Consider the following 17280-nt stretch of genomic DNA (forward strand, 5'->3'; position numbering starts at 1 on the left):
GGCTTCCACTGCAGGGGGTACAGTTCGATCCCTGGTCGGGGGGAACTTGAGACCCTGCATGCCACGCAGCGCAGCGCGGCATACTTCTTGCAGGGCAGGGACTAAACTCACCCCGCCCCAGGTCACCTCCCTTACCCCAGGCTGTTCTTCCTCACGCTTTCTGCCACCAGCCAGGCATAGTGGCCTCTCAGGTGCCTAGGTGTCCTGTCTCCCCCACCCCCCAGCCCTGTGCCACAGACAATTCTGGAACTGCTCTACCCTGGCTCCTTGTCACTTCCTCTGGGAAGACTCCCTCTGGCTGAGCACCTCCTCCACCTGTGTGTTCTGATTTAAAAACAAAAGCAAAAGCCTCTAAGACTAGTTATTTGTGGCAACCCCTTTACCCCCGTTAACTCGTCAAATCCTCCAACCCTGTAAGGAAGGTACTAGATCCTCCCTGTTTGACAGACGGAGAGACTGAGGCCTGAAGAAGCGCAGTCACTGGCCTAAGGTCACATGGCTGGCAAGCGGCAGGGCCGGGATTCAAACCAGGCAGATGGGGGAGGGGGGACGGGGAACGAGAGAGAGCATTTAACGAATACCTATTGCATCCATTCCGAAAGGGGAGGAACAGATCTGTCTTGGTCACTGCTGTGTCCCCCATGCCCAACAAAGGGTTTTATTAGAAACTACAGTGTAGTGTTTCTTACCCACCCCAGCCCTGACACCCTGGGTGGCACTATATCTGGTGCACTGTCCTGGGAGCCCTGGAGGACAGGGCTTGGAGTTGTCTTGGTCACTCCTGTGTCCCCTGCACACAGCCAGGCACAAGAGTAGCAACTCGGTGAAGCGGATGAATGAACCCGCCCACTCTGAGCCTGCCTCTACCCCAGACCAATCACTATCCCATCACCCCACCCAGCGCTACTGCTCCAATTACGAGCTTTGAGCCCACAGACCCCAGATGCAAAAGACAAAGGTGACTGTAAATGTGCTGTTTATTGGGGTGTCGTCATGGGAAGGCAGTGAAGCAGTTTTGCCTCCTGTTCCCCAGCGCTGCCCCGTCTTAACAACTACCTCTCATATAAATAAGTATAAAGATGGTCAGTAGAAAAGGAGCACACGTCAGCCGGAAGACCACGTTAGAGCTTTGGCTAAGGGAGAGGGGGGGCACCTGTCCTCCCCAAGCCCAGCCTTGTAGGCCAGGAACCCAAAGTTAGGAGCAGGAGGAGGACAGAGGGGCACCACCCACACCTCAGAGTGCTGGGGTCTTTGGTTTGGACCAGGCTGCAAGCCCACCTACCCTGCACCACAGGCCCAAGCGGGGCCTCTTCACAGCAGAGGCCAGGGATGGGGGCCCTCCCGAGGAAGGCAGCTGGTTCCCAAGCCTGCTTTTCCCTTTTCCTTCTGAATGCCCTTCCTGCCGCCACAGTCCGCTAGGAGGGAGGAGACAGAAAAGGGTAACGGGCAGAAGGAGGACGTCCCGAGGCTGAGGCCTGAGAAACAAGGTTGTGCTGGTCACAGTGCAGGCATGGGACACAGCTGTGGTTTCAGTCTGCAGGGGGGTCAGCAGAGTTCTCCCAGGAGCAGGGCAGGAGCCCATGGGGCCAAGCGCGGGTAGGACAGGGTGAACTGGGCCCTGCCCAGCGGTGGCAGCTCTCAAGCCAGTCCCAGGGTGCCACACCCTCAAAGCCTCTGTCAGCACTTGGAGGGACCCCAGATGAAGAGACTGGGCTATAACTCTCCCGGGCAGGCCAACCAAGGGCTGCTACATTTGCTCACAAATGAGGTCTGGTTCTCGGGCCTGCGAGGGGCCAGCTCGTAGAGCGAGGGTCTGACGAGGAGGCCGAGGTTACAGTCATCCATGTGGTGACAGGCCTGAGGTCACGCCCGTGCCCTGCAGTACATGCACTGTGTTCTCTCAGGGCGTGTGGTTTAGTTGTGGCCTCTGCAGCCCCTCAGAAGCCTTCCTGGCTGGTCAGGGGACCCAGTCTGGTTCTGACTCACCGCAGGACCCAGCCAGGGCACGCACCTCTCGGGCTCTTAACAACCTCCCCGCCCCCGTGGGTGCGGTGCCACCTGATCGCCAAGGCCCTTTGCATCTTCTGCACTGGTCCTGCGTGGTGTGCAGTGGAACCTTTCCCATCCCTGGGCTTCAGGCCCCCATGCATCTCGGGGCCCCTCCGGCCACACGGGCACCATCCAATAAATAAACGTGATGGTGGGCGAGCAGGTCAGCTATAGGCCAGGCCCTGGAGGAGGTGAATCACGTTGTCCAGGCCCCAGAGGTAGCCATCCTCGCGGTTGCCCTCGGCCCAGGGCAGCCGGTGGCTGAGCGTCTGGTGGTCAGGCAGGGCCACTGTCTTGCCAAAGTCGATCATCCAGACCTTGGCCAGGCCGGTGTGGTCATGCACAAAGAGGAGGGAGCTGCCTACCACCTGCAGAGGGAGAGGCAGGAGGTTAGAGGGAGGGGCAGGCACTGGCCAAGGTCTTGGCCCCACAGACTGCTGGGCAGGGTGGCTGACGGCATGAACTTTGGAGCCAGGCTGCCTGGGTTCAAACCCTAGCTCTGCCACTTACGGCTGTGTGGCCTTGGGCAGGGGACTTAACTTCTCCTTATCTCTGTGTCCTCATGTACAAAGTGGGAATAACGGAATAAGAGTACCGTTTACCTCAAAGGTTGCTGTGCATATTATATGTGTGAATTAATCCACAGAAAGCTCTTAGAAGAGTTGCCCGTATAAACAAATGCAAAACAGTGTTAACTGTTATCCTTTTTCAAGCTGGGGTACAAACTCAAATGCCCGCAGGATCCTGAAGCCGTCAGAGGGGCCTGGCGGGGACTGAGGGAGTGGATAATGCCTCCCCGTGGGAAGGGGCAGCAACCATTCAGCCCCAGCGGATTGCTGCTGGTGACGCCAGGCAAGTGGCTTCCTTTGTCCAGCTCAGTTTCCTCATCTGTAGAATGGGGGTGATGGTAACTGCCCCACCTCCTGGGGTCACTGCAGCGTTCCACGTTCCACAGCTCACAAGCTGCCTCGTGGAGCTGGCCACACACCCCTCCGGAGATACTGGGTTGTTTTTTCTTTTTTAGTTAGAAATACATTCCTTCCCTTCATCTAACGCCAGGTTTGCAAGCCTCTCCCTTTTTCTAGCCGGGTTTCAGACACCAGTGCTCCCAGAGAACCCGGATGACTGGGCAGGCGAGCAGGCGGCTGTCAGAAGAGGCAGACGCTGCCCAGCTCTGGATGGCTGTTGGCATGTGGCGAGCGGCCCAGGGTTACCATGTCTCTCGTGGTGCCAAGAGAAACTGGAAATCCCGATTTTGGTGTGAACTCTACATCTTTATCATGTTTTCAATGTTGGCAACTAATTTTTTTAAATGTTTAGTCACCGGGCAGGTGAAACCAAACCTGAGGACATAAGAGGTGGGGCCCAGGCCTCCTCTTTGTGACTTGCGTGTAAAGCTCGAAGGCAGTAACAAGGGTGATGAGGGTGATGTTTGGTGATAACAAGCGTGACCATAAAAGCTGGCATATACTGCAGGGTTCTTATGGGCTGGGCTTTAACTATATTAACCCACTTAACCTTCGTTACACCCATGCGGCAGGTGCTACCGTTACCCTGTCCTACAGGTCAGGAGACAGGCCTGCGGAGCTGCTGCCCAGGCTCAGGTGGCTGGGATTCGAACACAGGCTGGCCTGACGCCCAGATCAGTGCTCTTTCAGAAGTCAGTGATATCAGGAAAAAGAGGAGAGAGGGGCTTGAGCGGGGAGGCGGAAGAACTTGGAGATAGACACAGTGACGTCACCACAGACTTTCTGAGACAGCCTCAGAGAGATGAATGTTTCCAAAGAGACACAGGCTGCGGAATGGAGAGAGAGGAAAGGGGAGTGGGGACAGCCACAGATGAGGAAGGCAGGTAACAAGAACTGTAAATCATCACGGGTATAAAATAACCACAAGAGCTAGGAGTCGAGAGCCCCTCTGTGCTCCTCACGGCGCTCTGCATTTGCTCATCTCCCACCTCAGCAGCTCTATAAGGAAGGTACTATTGTTCCTCCCCACGGCAGGAGGAAACTGAGGCCTGAGAGGGTAGGTCATATGCCCAGGGTCACGCGGCAGAGCCAGCCTCATCCCAAGGCCACCTGGCTGGGGTCCATGCTCCTAACTGTCCCACCTCCCTGCAATCCCTCGTGCTGCCTACCCTAAAGAAGCAAACCCCAAAACTCGGGGCTTCCTTTTATAGCTTTGGCCTGTGACCCTGTTGGTGGTTTCTGCTGAGTACCACCCGGACCCCGACACTCCCCCTCACACAGGGCCCTCTGTTCCCACGGTGGCCGGGGCTCGCACCTCGTGGGTCTTGAAGAAGGGGGAGTTCTCCAGAGCTTCACGGAGTTCCTCTAGGCGTGCCACGTACTTTTTCTGTGCATGAGAGGGAGGATTTCTTGGTTAGCTTATGGACTTTGTGGGTCCTTACCCACCTTGAGATCTGACCTCATCCCATACCCCCAAAGGAGTAGGCATACCCCAGCCAGAATGGGGTAAAGGGGGCCATGGGGAAGTGGGAGGTGCGGGGGGGCAGGGGTTGGATGCATCAGGGTGGCACAGACAAGACTGTGGTTGGGGACTTCCCTGGTGGCGCAGTGGTTAAGAATCCGCCTGCCAATGCAGGGGACACGGGTTCGAGCCCTGGTCCGGGAAGATCCCACATGCCAAGGAGCAACTAAGCCCGTGCACCACAACTACTGAGCCTGTGCTCTAGAGCCCGTGAGCCACAACTACTGAGCCCATGTGCCACAACTACTGAAGCCCACGTTCCTAGAGCCTGTGCTCCACCACAAGAGAAGCCACTGCAATGAGAAGCCCGCACACTGCAACAAAGAGTAGCCCCTGCTCGCTGCAACTAGAGAAAGCCCATGTGCAGCAACGGAGAGCCAATGTGTCCAAAAATAAATAAATGAACACAATAAATAAAAATTAAAAAAAAAAAAGAGTGTGGTTGGTAGATTACATGAATACCCACAATTCCTAGCAGCTCCTCCCACCAAGAGGTGGAGTCTTTCCCTTGTAATCTAGTCTTGGTCTTATGACTTGCTTTGGCCAACAGAACATGGCGAGAATGATGGTGGCCATTCTGAGCCTAGCCACCGATAGGCTTTGCTTTTTCACTTGTTTTCTTGGCCTGCTGCTTCCACCGTGAGAACAAGCCCAGGCTGGTCTGCTGGATTGAGCCAGGAGCCGAGACAGTAAGGCAGCCACCAGACATGAGAGCAGGGCCCTCCCACCAGCTGGCCTGACGGTGAGCAATGCCAGCCAGTGTCAGCCAACCTCGGCCCAAGGCAAGAGACTGTTGACGTGGGAGGAACAATGATGGTGGTGGTCCTAAGCTGCTAAATTTGGGGGCATAGGTGTCCCGCTCACCAGGATTGCGCGGTTCCCATCCACAAAGTCCTCCAACATCTTTGTCACCTCCTCCAGTTTCCGCATCTTCTTGAAGTTAGTGTTGCAGGTCCCATCAGCTTTCTACAGGATGAGGGGTGTCATACCTTTTCCTTCCCACGCCCAACACCAAGCAGCCTCAGGCACTTCCAGGGGCCACTTACCCACCTCCAGGCTCACTTGCTGTTCAGGGGAAGCTAGCCCACCTGCCTAGCCCCAAGTCATACTCCTGAGCAACCAGTCCTTCAAGTCTAACCTTGAACCCCCTGGTTGAGCCAATCTAGCCAGGTGGGCTTTGGAGCCGGGTGGATCTGGCTTTGAATCATGGCTCTGCTAATTCCTAGCTAGGTGGCGTTAAGCAAGTCACTTCACCTGCCTCAGCCTTGAGTTCCTCATCTGGAAAATGAGAATTGTGTTAGTATCTACCTCCTAAAGCTGGTATAAGGAGGAGGAGAGATTGGATGTGTAGGATACACTGCACAGTGCCTGGCACATAGTAAGTAAACACTCAGTAGAAGAGACTAATGTTATTTTTTGTCTGCGAGGGGCACAGAGAGCCCCCTGAGTCATTCTGCCATGCTGTGCCAGGTGCCCTGTGGGCAATGGTAACATGGAGGTAACAGCACAGGTAACAGCACAGATGAGGGATGCAAATACTGAATAAGATCATCACAAAGGGAGATAAGAATAATGGAGTATAGGGAGTTATAAGGAGGTAAAGACCCTGAACTAGTCGGATGGAACTCAAGGAGGGCTTCCCAGAGGAAGTGAAATTTGGAAGGAGTCAGGAAAGTGACTGGGAGTCAGTCAACCAGGGGAACAGGGGAAAAGTACTCCTGGCACAGGAAACAGCACGTGCAGAGGGCCTGGGGCAGGAGAGAACAGGACCCTTTCAAAGAAATGAAAGTGCTTCACTGTGCCATCTATAGGGGACTGTGGCACATCCACAAAGAGCTATTATAGAAGGAATAGGAAGGAAGGGAGGGAGGGAGGGAGGAAGAGGATCTCCTATCTCTCTACGAAATGATATGGGAAACTCTCCAGGACTATGCCACCTTTTGTAAAAACGAAAAAGGGAGGAGGGACTTCCCCCGTGGTCCAGTGGCTAAGACTCCACACTCCCAGTGCAGGGGGCCCGGATTCAATCCCTGGTCAGGGAACTAGATCCCACAAGCCACAACTAGGAGTTCATATGCCGCAACTAAAAAGATCCTGCATACTGCAACTAAGACCCAGCGCAGCCAAATAAATAAATTAAAAAATGGGAGAAAAAGGTAGTATATACAACTGCATTTGTTTGTATATACAGGAAGAAATATAAGAAACTGATAAAGTGGTTCCCCACGAGGAGGGGGTGGTAGAGGGACAGAATGGGAAGGACGGCAACAGGGTTGGGAGAGAGATTTCTCCTATATACCCTTTTATAATATTATTTTGACTTTCGAGCTGTGTGAATAGCTATTCAAACGATTAGATTTAATTTACAAAAAAAAGAAAGAAAGGGGCTACCCTAGTGGCACAGTGGTTAAGAATCCGCCTGCCAATGCAGGGTACATGGGTTCGAGCCCTGGTCCGGGAAGATCCCACATGCCGCAGAGCAACTAAGCCCGTGCGCCACAACTACTGAGCCTGTGTTCTAGAGCCCATGCTCCGCAACAAGAGAAACCACCGTAATGAGAATCCCGCATACCGCAACGAAAAGTAGCCCCCACTCTCCGCAACTAGAGAAAGCCCGCGCACAGCAACGAAGACCCAATACAGCCAAAAATAAATAAATAAAATAAACAACTTTTGAAAAAAGAAATAAAGAAGAAAAGAGAACATTTTTCTCCATAAGGAGGAAAAAGCCCCTCCAGCTGCCGTGTTGGAATCAGAGGAGGTGAGACCAGCATCTGGGAGGCCAGGGAAGCTGAGTCAGGAGAAGATGCGGCTGGACTAGGACAGGGTCTTGGTCTTGGGGAGGGGAAAGAAGATGGAATCAAGAGACCTTCAGACAGATGGGTAAACAAAACTTGGTCTGTGATAGACACAGGGGTAAGAGGGAAGCAGGAACCCTCCTAGCGCATCTTTCCATCCTCTGCAGTCTCCTGCTCTCTCTCCAGATCTTGCTTCTTTCCTGCTTTCTCTGACACCCTGGTTCCTTGGGAAGCCCTGCCTCAGATCTAGCTCTTAGCCCTCTACAAACAGGCTAGCAGCTCCTGGCCCTCACCTTGATGCCCTCGATCCGGAAACCCAGGGTGGAGGTCGAGCTCACGGTCTCCCTCCACTGCATGTAGCGGGGCTTGGTGACTGCACCCTGGGCATGTTCCTCGGGGGTGGGGGCCCCAGGGTCCACAGCCACCATCTTCTCATACATGTCCTTCCGGGGCCGGGGCCGTTCTCGCGCCTTCACCAGCTCCTCCTCCAGGTAGGTCCTGGGACACAGAGGATATAACAAGGGAAATTACGAAGAACAAAGCTGGAGGACTTACACTCTCTGATATCAAGGCATGTTACAAAACTACAGTGTGGTACAAGAATAGACAAATAGATCAATGGACCAGAACAGAGTCCACAAACAGACACACACGTACGTTCACCCAATTTATGAAAAAGAAGGCACCACAATTCAGTGGAGAAAGGGCAGTCTTTTCAATAAATGGTGCTAGGTCAATAGGATATCCATATGGCGGTGGGGAGAGGGGAATGAACCTCGATCCCTGCCTCAGACCATATACAAAAATTAAATCTAGGTGGATTGCAGATCTAAATGTGATGATTAAAACAAAGCTTGTAGAAGAAAACATAGGAGAAGATCTTTGTGACCTTACAGTAGGCAGATTTCTTAAACACAAAGCTACTAACCATAATGAAAAAAATTGACAACCTGTACCAAATTAAAAGTCCTTCTCGGGACTTCCTTGGTGGCACAGTGGTTAAGAATCTGCCTGCCGGTGCAAGGGACACGGGTTCAATCCCTGGCCCAGGAGGATCCCACATGCTGTGGAGCAACTAATCCCGTGCACCACAACTACTGAGCCTGCGCTCTAGAGCCTGCGAGCCACAACTACTGAAGCCCGCATACCTAGAGCCTGTGCTCCGCAGCAAAAGTAGCCACCGCAATGAGAGGTCCGTGCACTGCAACCGCAACAAAGAGTAGCCCCAGCTCGCTGCAACTAGAGAAAGCTCACGTGCAGCAACAAAGACCCAACGCAGCCAAAACTAACTAAATAAATAATTAATTTTTAAAAAAACTTCTGTTTATCAAAAGACGTTAAGAGAGTGAAATGGGAGAGTTGGAGTGTGTGTGTGTGTGTGTGTGTGTGTGTGTGTGTGTGTGTGTGTGTGTGTGTGTGTGTGTGTGTATCTCCAGCAAAGGACTTGTATCCAGAATATATAAAGAATTATACATCTTTATAATAAAAAGAAAAAGAGAGACCAGTAGAAAAATGGGCACTTTTCAAAGAGGATATCCAAATGGCCAATCAATGCTCAAGTTGTTTGGTCATCAGAGAAATCGAAATTAAAACCATAACTATTCACCAGAATAGCTAAAAGTAATGAAACAGGTAATACAAAGTGTTGATGAGAAGATAGAACAGAACTCTCATACACGGATGGCAGGAAAGGATGCTGAAGACTGGCTTGGCGCTATCTTCAAAAATGTCCCCCGACCCTTCACCTCTGCCCCATGGCTGCCCCTGAACCTACCTGCTGCCCATCTTGCAGTCCATGATGGAGGGGTTCTCAAAGTCTGCTAGGAGATCTTCCATCTGGTTGAAGGCCTGGCCATCCTGCTGCACCATGCCATAGTAGGCTGGCACGAAAGGTCGCAGGGGGTCGCGCATCAGCTGCTCCAGGCTGCGCTGCTCATACTGACAGAAACGCTTTAGAATCCAACCATCCTCTCCTGCCTGGAAGTTCCCTATGAGCAGCAGTCAATGAGAGGGTCAAAAACTGAATGAGCAAGGGCTTCCCTGGTGGCGCAGTGGTTGAGAGTCCGCCTGCCGATGCAGGCGACACGGGTTCGCGGCCTGGTCTGGGAAGATCCCACATGCCGCGGAGTGGCTGGGCCCGTGAGCCATGGCCACTGAGCCTGTGCGTCCGGAGCCTGTGCTCCACAACGGGAGGGGCCACAACAGTGAGAGGCCCGCGTACCGCAAAAAAAAAAACAAAACAAAAAACTGAATGAGCAAGAGAATCCCCCCACCTCCTGTAGGTATCAGGTCCTGGCCACCATCATCTTGCCTGACCCTTCCGCAATACCTTCTCTCCCTACCAGCAATTCTCAAAATCTTGGCCAGAGGTGGTGAAGGAAGGACCTAGTTCTGCATTTTATTTAAACAGAGGCCTGTTCACAGCACACTGTGTCCTCATTTGTTTTGTAATTTTGGATTATGAGCTCTCGATCAGCAATGGGAATTTTTGTGAGATCTGAGTCAAGAGCATGACTCTCCCAAGCAGATCTGCATTTGCTTCTGCCTGGAGTCCAGAGTGCTAACAATCAGGGCCTTGTTAATTTACAAATCTGGCATTTTGTGGGCCATGCAGATAGAGTAGATCAGAATTACAAATTCTTATTGAGGCAGATAGTATTTTCAGATTATATTTTCCAAAGATGGCTGCAACAGTAGCTCATGTCCCACATGCTCTTCTAGAATTTTGTCACTCTCATCAAGAAGTGGAATCTAATTCTTTTCCTCTTGAATCTGAGAGGGCTTATGGCAGAAGCAACACTGTGACTTCAGATCTAAGTCATAAAAGGAGATGCAGCTTCTACTTTGTTGGCAGAGACACTTGCCTTTCAAGTCCTGAGCTACCATGTAAGAAATCTGATTATTCTGAGGCTACCATACCGTGAGGAAGCCCAAGCAGCTACACATAGAAGTCACATATAGGCTTTCCAGCCGACAGCCCCAACTGACAACCAGCCAACAACCAGCATCAACTGCCAGGTGTGTGAATGAATGAACCTCCAAAGGTCTCCAGCTTGCAGCCTTCGAGCTGTTCTAGCTGAATTCCCAGATATCACGGCGCAGCAACAAGCCAGCCCTGCCATGCTCTGTCTGAATTCCTGACCCAAAACTTATGAGTGTAATCAAATGGCTGTTTTATTCCACTAAGTTGTTTGTTTGTTTTTTTAAACCACCACTAAGTTTTGAGTTTTTCATTTTTGGTATTTTTTAAACTCAGCGATAGTAACTAGGATACATACAGATGGCAGGCCTGTGTTTACAGTTTTAGGGGGGCCTTGCCTTTCTCTGACTCAGTTCTAAGGAAGAACAGGCAGATAAGTTCCCTTCTTGCCTCCCTTTGCTGGTGGGTACAGTTGGTCTAGTCCAGCCTACAGCCTGTTTTTTTTACTGGAACACAGACACACTCACAAATTTATATATTAACTATGGCGGCTTTTGTGCTGTGACAACAGAGCTGAGTAGTTTATAGCTATTATCTAGCCCTTTACCAAAAATGCTAGATTCTAGGCCTTGTGCTATTATGTGCTAAAGAGATTGTGCTAGGTCCTGGGGAAAAAACATTATAGCTGTTGTTTATTGGCGGCCTACTCTGCTCTGGCCACAGGGTGAGGACAGGGACTGGTAATTGCCATTTACGAGGGGTCTGTCTCTCAATCTCAATATACATTGCGGTACGCGGGCCTCTCACTGTTGTGGCCTCTCCCGTTGCGGAGCACAGGCTCCGGACGCTCAGGCTCAGCGGCCATGGCTCACGGGCCCAGCCGCTCCGCGGCATGTGGGATCTTCCCGGACCAGGGCACAAACCCGCGTCCCCTGCATCGGCAGGCGGACTCTCAACCACTGCACCACCAGGGAAGCCCTCAATATACATTTTGATTTTAACCCTTTAGTTTACCCTGCAAGGGAGGGACAATTATCTCACACTACAGATGAGGACACTGACCCCAGTGAGGGAGAGTAACTTGCCCAGGGTCGTCCACAAATAGAGAGCGGAACTCGGATTTGAGCCCAGGCCCATCTGTCCCCATGGTCGAAGATTTGCCCCCTGCCACCGGGATAACAGGAAACAGCCCTCCATCCTGATGTATGAATGGCCCAGCCCGGGCCTAAGCACTTTCCATAAAAGCCCCATGAGCTGGAGACTGTCACCAAGCCCATTTTACAGATGGGGGAACTAAAGTACAAACAGCAGTTCCTTCCCCGTCCAGGCGTCTCTGCCCAGCCCTGCCTGTCCCCCACCCGCCCTTCTCCCCCCGCGCTCACCGGAGTGTCCAGACAGCTGGACCCAAGGGTAGTGTTTTCGGAAGGAGACCATGAAGGGCGAATACTTCAGCACTGTCTTCAGCTTCTTCCACGGTTTGTTCTGTGTGGGGCAGAAAGGGTGGGGTCAGGGCTAAGGCCGGGAATGGAGGGGGATGGCGCTGCTGCCATGAGAGGGAACCAAGGTGGACCGGGGGTCCTTAGGGGGGCTTCCTGGGATCCCTGGGCCCAAGCTGGTTGCGGTGAGCAAAGCTCACTGACTTGTGCAATCACAAACTCCCCAGAGGCCTCAGCAAAGGCAGAGAAGAGTCTCTGTCCATTTGTCTCGGTGTCATCACTTTGTATCTGTGTCTCTCTGTCCTTCTCGAAGGAGCAGAGATAGGCTAGGTTGTTTTGCGGTCACCAGCAACTCCCAAATCGTCCCTCGACATATATACATCAAAAAGGTGGTTCCAGGGAAAATGATAAAGGCAGGAGTTGATGAATGGAGGCCGAACCACAGAGAGAGACAGAAACAGAGACAGATGACAAAGTGATGACAAAGACAGACAGGGACAAAGATGGAGACTGCAGCAGTCATGACAGCTGCTTACCAAATAGCTCCAGCCTGTCCCCCTACCAGGGATATCCCCGCCCTCTTGAACTCAGCTTTGGCCAATGAAATGTGAACAGAAGTGTCACTTTTGGGTGGAAGCCTTAAAGCCAACGAGTGACTCTCCATGTTCTTTTCCCTAGTGTAGAAAGGGGTGGGGGACTGTAGGAAAAGAAACAGAGGCTGACAGAAAACAGCATGGAGCAGGGCCGCCTCAGCCACCACTGACCAACAGTCAGTGTGCAGTAGGAACGAAAATAATCCTTTGTTGGGAATTTCCTGGTGGTCCAGTGGTTAGGACTCCGTGCTTTCACTGCCAAGTGCCTCGGTTCAATCCCTGGTTGGGGAACTAAGATCCTGCAAGCCTCGGGGCCAAAAAAAAAAGAAATCCTTTGTTGTTCCAAGTCACTGAGTTTGGGGTCTGTTTGTCACTATAGCAAACCCTGACCTCTTCCAACTGACACAGAGATAGGCACAGAGTTACTAGAAGAGAAAGAAATATAGAAAGACAGAATGGGAGACACAAAGTAATGACAGAGAAAGAAAAAGAAACATAGATGCAGAGAAAAACAGAGAGAGAGCAACAAAAAACCAGAGAAGCAAACAGAAAACAAGGATTTAGTTGTATCATGTGGACTCAAGCAAGAGCTTCTTGAGACCTGGTTACTGCCTGATTCATTGTATTTGCATATGCACGCACACGCACGTGTACACACGCGCACACACACGAGTATCTTCTCTGCTCCAAGCACACAGCAGGCCCTTAGCAAGGATTGGGAGAATGAGTCCTCTCCAGAGAAAAAAGCTATGTGGCTCATCTCCCCCCACCCCGGGGTCAAGGCCATGTTCTCTCCTATCCACCAGAGCCCAGCTACCTAGCAGACATCTAATGGATGGTGGGAAGGTCAAACACAGGCAGGGGTTGGACTGAAGGATTCAGGAAGGGCTATTCCCTCCCCTCTCCAGCTGCCAGCCGTGAAGAGGAGGTGATGAATAAAGGTTCCTGTTTACTAAGCACCTGGAACATTCCAGGCACAATGACAAAGGCTCAGTGTGCCATAACCTACTTAATCCTAAAAACACAACCCCAGGAAGACTGCTGACTGTGTTACAGAGGCGGAAACAGAGACTCAGACGGGTGAAGTCACCTGCCTAAATCACACAGCATAGTGCTGGGGTTCTACCTCTGGTCTGACTCCACTGCCCTGGGCTTATCCATTACAGCCCTGCTAGATTACAAGTCTTGAGGGCAGGGACTGGGGTTGTCATGGTTACAACTGTGTCCCCAGCCATGGCCTGACACACAATAGGTGCTCCAAAAATGTAGCTTGGGTTGAAGGAGGTTGATTAAATGTTTTTTTTTTTTTTTTTTTTTAATCATAAGCAGGTTCAGTATCTTCTCTCTCTTTTTTCTTAGATCTGATGGTTAATCTGGGCTTTCTCAGATGGCTTCATCATGGCCTCAGCTCACATCTCCTCCTCCTCCTCCAGGAAGCCCGCTCTGATACCCCAGGTCTGGCCAGTCACCTTCTCTAGATTCCCACAACCCTCTGGGCTTCCCCCATCCCAGCCCTGAGCACTCTGAGCTGTCACTGCCTGGTGATGGGTCTGTCTCCTCCACCGGCCTGGGAGCTCCATGCGGGCAGTGTCTGGGTCACTACTGTGTTCCCAGCAAAGCCAACACGGGGCCAAACACAAATTAGGGACCCTGGGACTGTCTGTTGTCTGATTAGGAGGACAGGATGGATGTGAGAAGGAAGGAAGGTGGGGGAGGGGGGAGAAAGTAGCTGGGCCTTTAAGGTCAGATGGGATTTCAAAATGAAGCAAGAAGGAAGCGAGGGGTATTCTGGGTGGTGGGAACAGCTTGAGCAATGAGCGGAGGCAGGATGGCTGCAACATGTTCAGGGAACAGTGTGTACTTCGGCTCCCTTGCAGCAGCAGAAGGGATCAGGACGGGAAAAGGGAAGCTGAACGTAGAAAGGAGCCTGGAGACAGGAAGCTGTGAACACAGGACTGAACTCCTGATCGCTATCAGGCAGGCCCTGGGGAGCCATGGAAGACTCTGGAGCCGGGAACGTTGAAAAGTTAGTCAGAGCTGGGTTTTGGAGGCAGATTCTAGGGGATGAGGAAACACTGGAGACAGGGAGGCCTGGGAGGAAGGCAAGTTAGGGACAGATCCACAAAGTGCAGGGGTGGAAATGACTGGGTTTTCAACTAAGCCAGCACTGAGTTAGAATCCAAGCTCCGACCAGACGTGGCCAACTCCAAGCAAGTGACCTCACTTCTCTAGGCCTTAGTTTCCCCTCTGTAAAATGCAGATAATAATCATCCCAATCTTATAGTGCTTTTATAAGGATTCAAAGAGTTAACACACATACAGCACTTGGAAAAGTGCCTGGTATTCAGTAAGGGTTTGAATCTCAGCTCTGTGCCTTCCAAGGTCTGTGACCTTGGATGAGTCTCTGTGCCTCAGTTTCTTCATCTATAAAATGGGGATCATAGTATCTACCTCATAGGGCTGCTGTGAAGATTAAGATGAGTTAATATTAACAAAGAGCTTAGCACAGGGAATTCCCCGGAGGTCCAGTGGTGAGGACTCTGTGCTCCCAATGCAGGGGGCGTGGGTTCGATCCCTGGTCGGGGAGCTAAGATCCTGCATGCCTTGGAGTGTGGCCGAAAAAAATAAAATAAAAAAGAAAGCTTAGCACAGGGCTGGGCATGAGCGAGTGATAGCTGCTATTTTTGTTTCTTCATTCACTCCAGCTCAGCTGCTCTGAGATGCCAAGGAGATGAGGGAGTAGGCAGAGGGAACAGCAATGGCAGAGAGCCCCAGAGGGTCAGCGCCTTGGCTCCGGCACAGGCAGGCTGGGGCAGGTCTACCTCTTATATCTGTGGCCACATGTGTGAGCACGTTCCTAAAGGGAAGCATGCGCGGTGAGGGGGACTCAGGACAGATTCCAGCCAGGGGCCCCAGGACAATGGGAGGACCCAGCAGGCAGACCCACCAGAGGCTCTCACACCTGCCTATGCGCTGACCCTCCCTCCCTGAACCTGCCCTGAAGGCCTTCCTGATTCCCCAGAGAACCGCACCCAAGCTGTGGATGAGGGTGGAGGATGTAAACAAGAGTGTGCAGGAGCACCCTGGGGAGCTGGGGGGCAACGCAATGGGGAAATGGGAGAGTCCCTGGCCAGGCTGGGGGTCCCTTAGCATTTTGGCTTCACACAGCTCTTTGAGAATCTGATAAAAGCTGGGAGCTCACTCCCTACAAAAGTGAACGAGCTAAGGGGTGGTGAAGGCTGATGACCCTTTAAGGCAGCTACAGGCCCCAGACTTAGAAAAGTCGGTAGAAAGTGCACCCTTCCTGTCTGCCTGAACTAGTGTTCTTTAGAGTTTGGGGTCACAGACTGTGATCCAACAGAAGTCACAGACCCTTGCTGCAAAAACATGTGTATACACACACAGTTTCACACAATTTCAGGGATTCCTGGGTACCATGAAGTTGGCCAGCAGCCATCCATTTTAGACCCCAGGACTGGAGGCAGTGGGTGAGGGGAAATGAAGAGAATTAGCAAGAGGCTGCCTGGAGGGGGTTAGTAACCCTGCTGTCAGATGGAAGAGGTGCCTGGAGATGAAATTGCTGGTGGAGTTCTAAAGAACTTCTCAAAGGAAAGGCGGGGGCGAGGCGGGGGATACAGGATCTGTGGGGATGTGGCTCAAGGGCAGGATGGGTCCCACTCACCCCAGACCTGTCCTCGGGGTCGCTGGAACCTCCACCCCCGGCCACCACGTCATCCTCAGACTCGTCGAAAGAGGAGGCAGAGGAGAAGCCTCCACTGCCCCCTTCAAACTGGGAGGGGGGTCCCACTGGCTGAGCCTCAGGCTCGGGGGTTTCAGGAGTGATGATGAGGCGGGGCACAGGGGTCAGGGGGCAACACTCCTGGTGAGAGTACAGGTGAGTCACCAACTCCCCGTGTTCTGGTTCCTCTAACGAGCCATCTTGGTTGGGCTCCCCCAAAAGGCAGTCTGTCCCAGGCTCTGTCTGGGGTCCATGAGTATCTTGTGTCTGGGGTCCATCAGTGCCAGGCTGTGGCCAGAAGCCATCAGTATCTTGTTGTGTTGGGAAACCATCGATGTCAAGCTGTTTCCAGGTTGTTTCCGTATCCTGTTGTATCTGGGAGCCATCAATGTGCTGCTCTATCCAGGGGTCTTTGGTATCCGGTTGTGTCCTGGAGCCATCAGTGTACAATTCTTTCCGAGAGCCATCAGCATTTGGCTCTGTTGAGAGAGAGGCCCCTTCTGGCTGAGTCCGGACGCTGGACCTGTTCTGGTGGGTCCAGAGGTTATCAGCCCTGGGCTTGGCCCTCTCTGGCTGGGTCTGTGACCCATGTATTTCTAGCTCTGCCCAGGGCCCATCAACCCCTTGCTGTGCCCAGAGGTTAGCCCTCTCTGGCTGACACTGGAGGTCAGACCTGTGTGGATCAGTCCAAAAGCCATCTGTCCTAGTCTCCGTCCAGTCACCGGCTGTCTCCAGTTCTGACCAGTGGCTGCTCCTTTCTGGATGCGTCCGGAGGATGGACCTGCCTGGCTCCGTCTTTTGGCTGGGCCGCTCCGTCCCCGCCCCGGAGCCAGCTGCTTCAGGCTCAGCCTGTCCGTCGGTCCCCGACTCAGGCCCGAGGCCGGCCCTCTCGGGCTCGGTGTGGAGGTTGGACTCCTCGGTCCGGGCCCGGGGCCCGCCCCTCTCCGGCCGCCCCGCCGGGCCCCCTGCGCCGGGCCCAGGTCGTTGCTGCCCCGGCTGCCGCCGCCGCCCCCCTCGCGTCGCCGCCAGTCCCATGCGGGCTGTCCCCGGCAGCGCCCCAGCCTCCGCCTCGCTCAGGTTTCCCCGGCACGGGCAGCGCCTCATGCCCGCTCCCTAGGTTCGGGATTCGACCGGGCCCAGCCCCTCCTGCCCCTTTAAATCCCGCGAGGGGTGTGGCTGGGTAGCCCCGACTCGCGGGTTCCGGCCCGCGGAGCTCCAGCCAGCCCAGCCAAGCAGGGGTTAACCGATACTTTCC

The 17280-nt window shown here is 53.0% G+C and overlaps 1 protein-coding gene across 1 annotated transcript; it reads right to left on the reverse strand.

Annotated features, from left to right (window-relative positions):
* Positions 1-959: 959 nt before the first annotated feature.
* ITPKC (inositol-trisphosphate 3-kinase C) lies at positions 960-17265 on the reverse strand. The gene is made up of 7 exons (XM_060131835.1): positions 15969-17265; positions 11640-11739; positions 9112-9325; positions 7631-7835; positions 5404-5505; positions 4333-4404; positions 960-2417 (listed from the first exon to the last, which is right to left on the reverse strand). The coding sequence occupies exons 1-7, from the start codon at positions 17127-17129 to the stop codon at positions 2214-2216; spliced, it is 2058 nt and encodes a 685-aa protein (XP_059987818.1). The 5' UTR covers positions 17130-17265; the 3' UTR covers positions 960-2213.
* Between the last annotated feature and the right edge of the window lie 15 nt (positions 17266-17280).

The sequence above is a fragment of the Lagenorhynchus albirostris genome, chromosome 19, assembly GCF_949774975.1.
Source record: "Lagenorhynchus albirostris chromosome 19, mLagAlb1.1, whole genome shotgun sequence".
NCBI classification, from domain to species: domain Eukaryota; kingdom Metazoa; phylum Chordata; class Mammalia; order Artiodactyla; family Delphinidae; genus Lagenorhynchus; species Lagenorhynchus albirostris.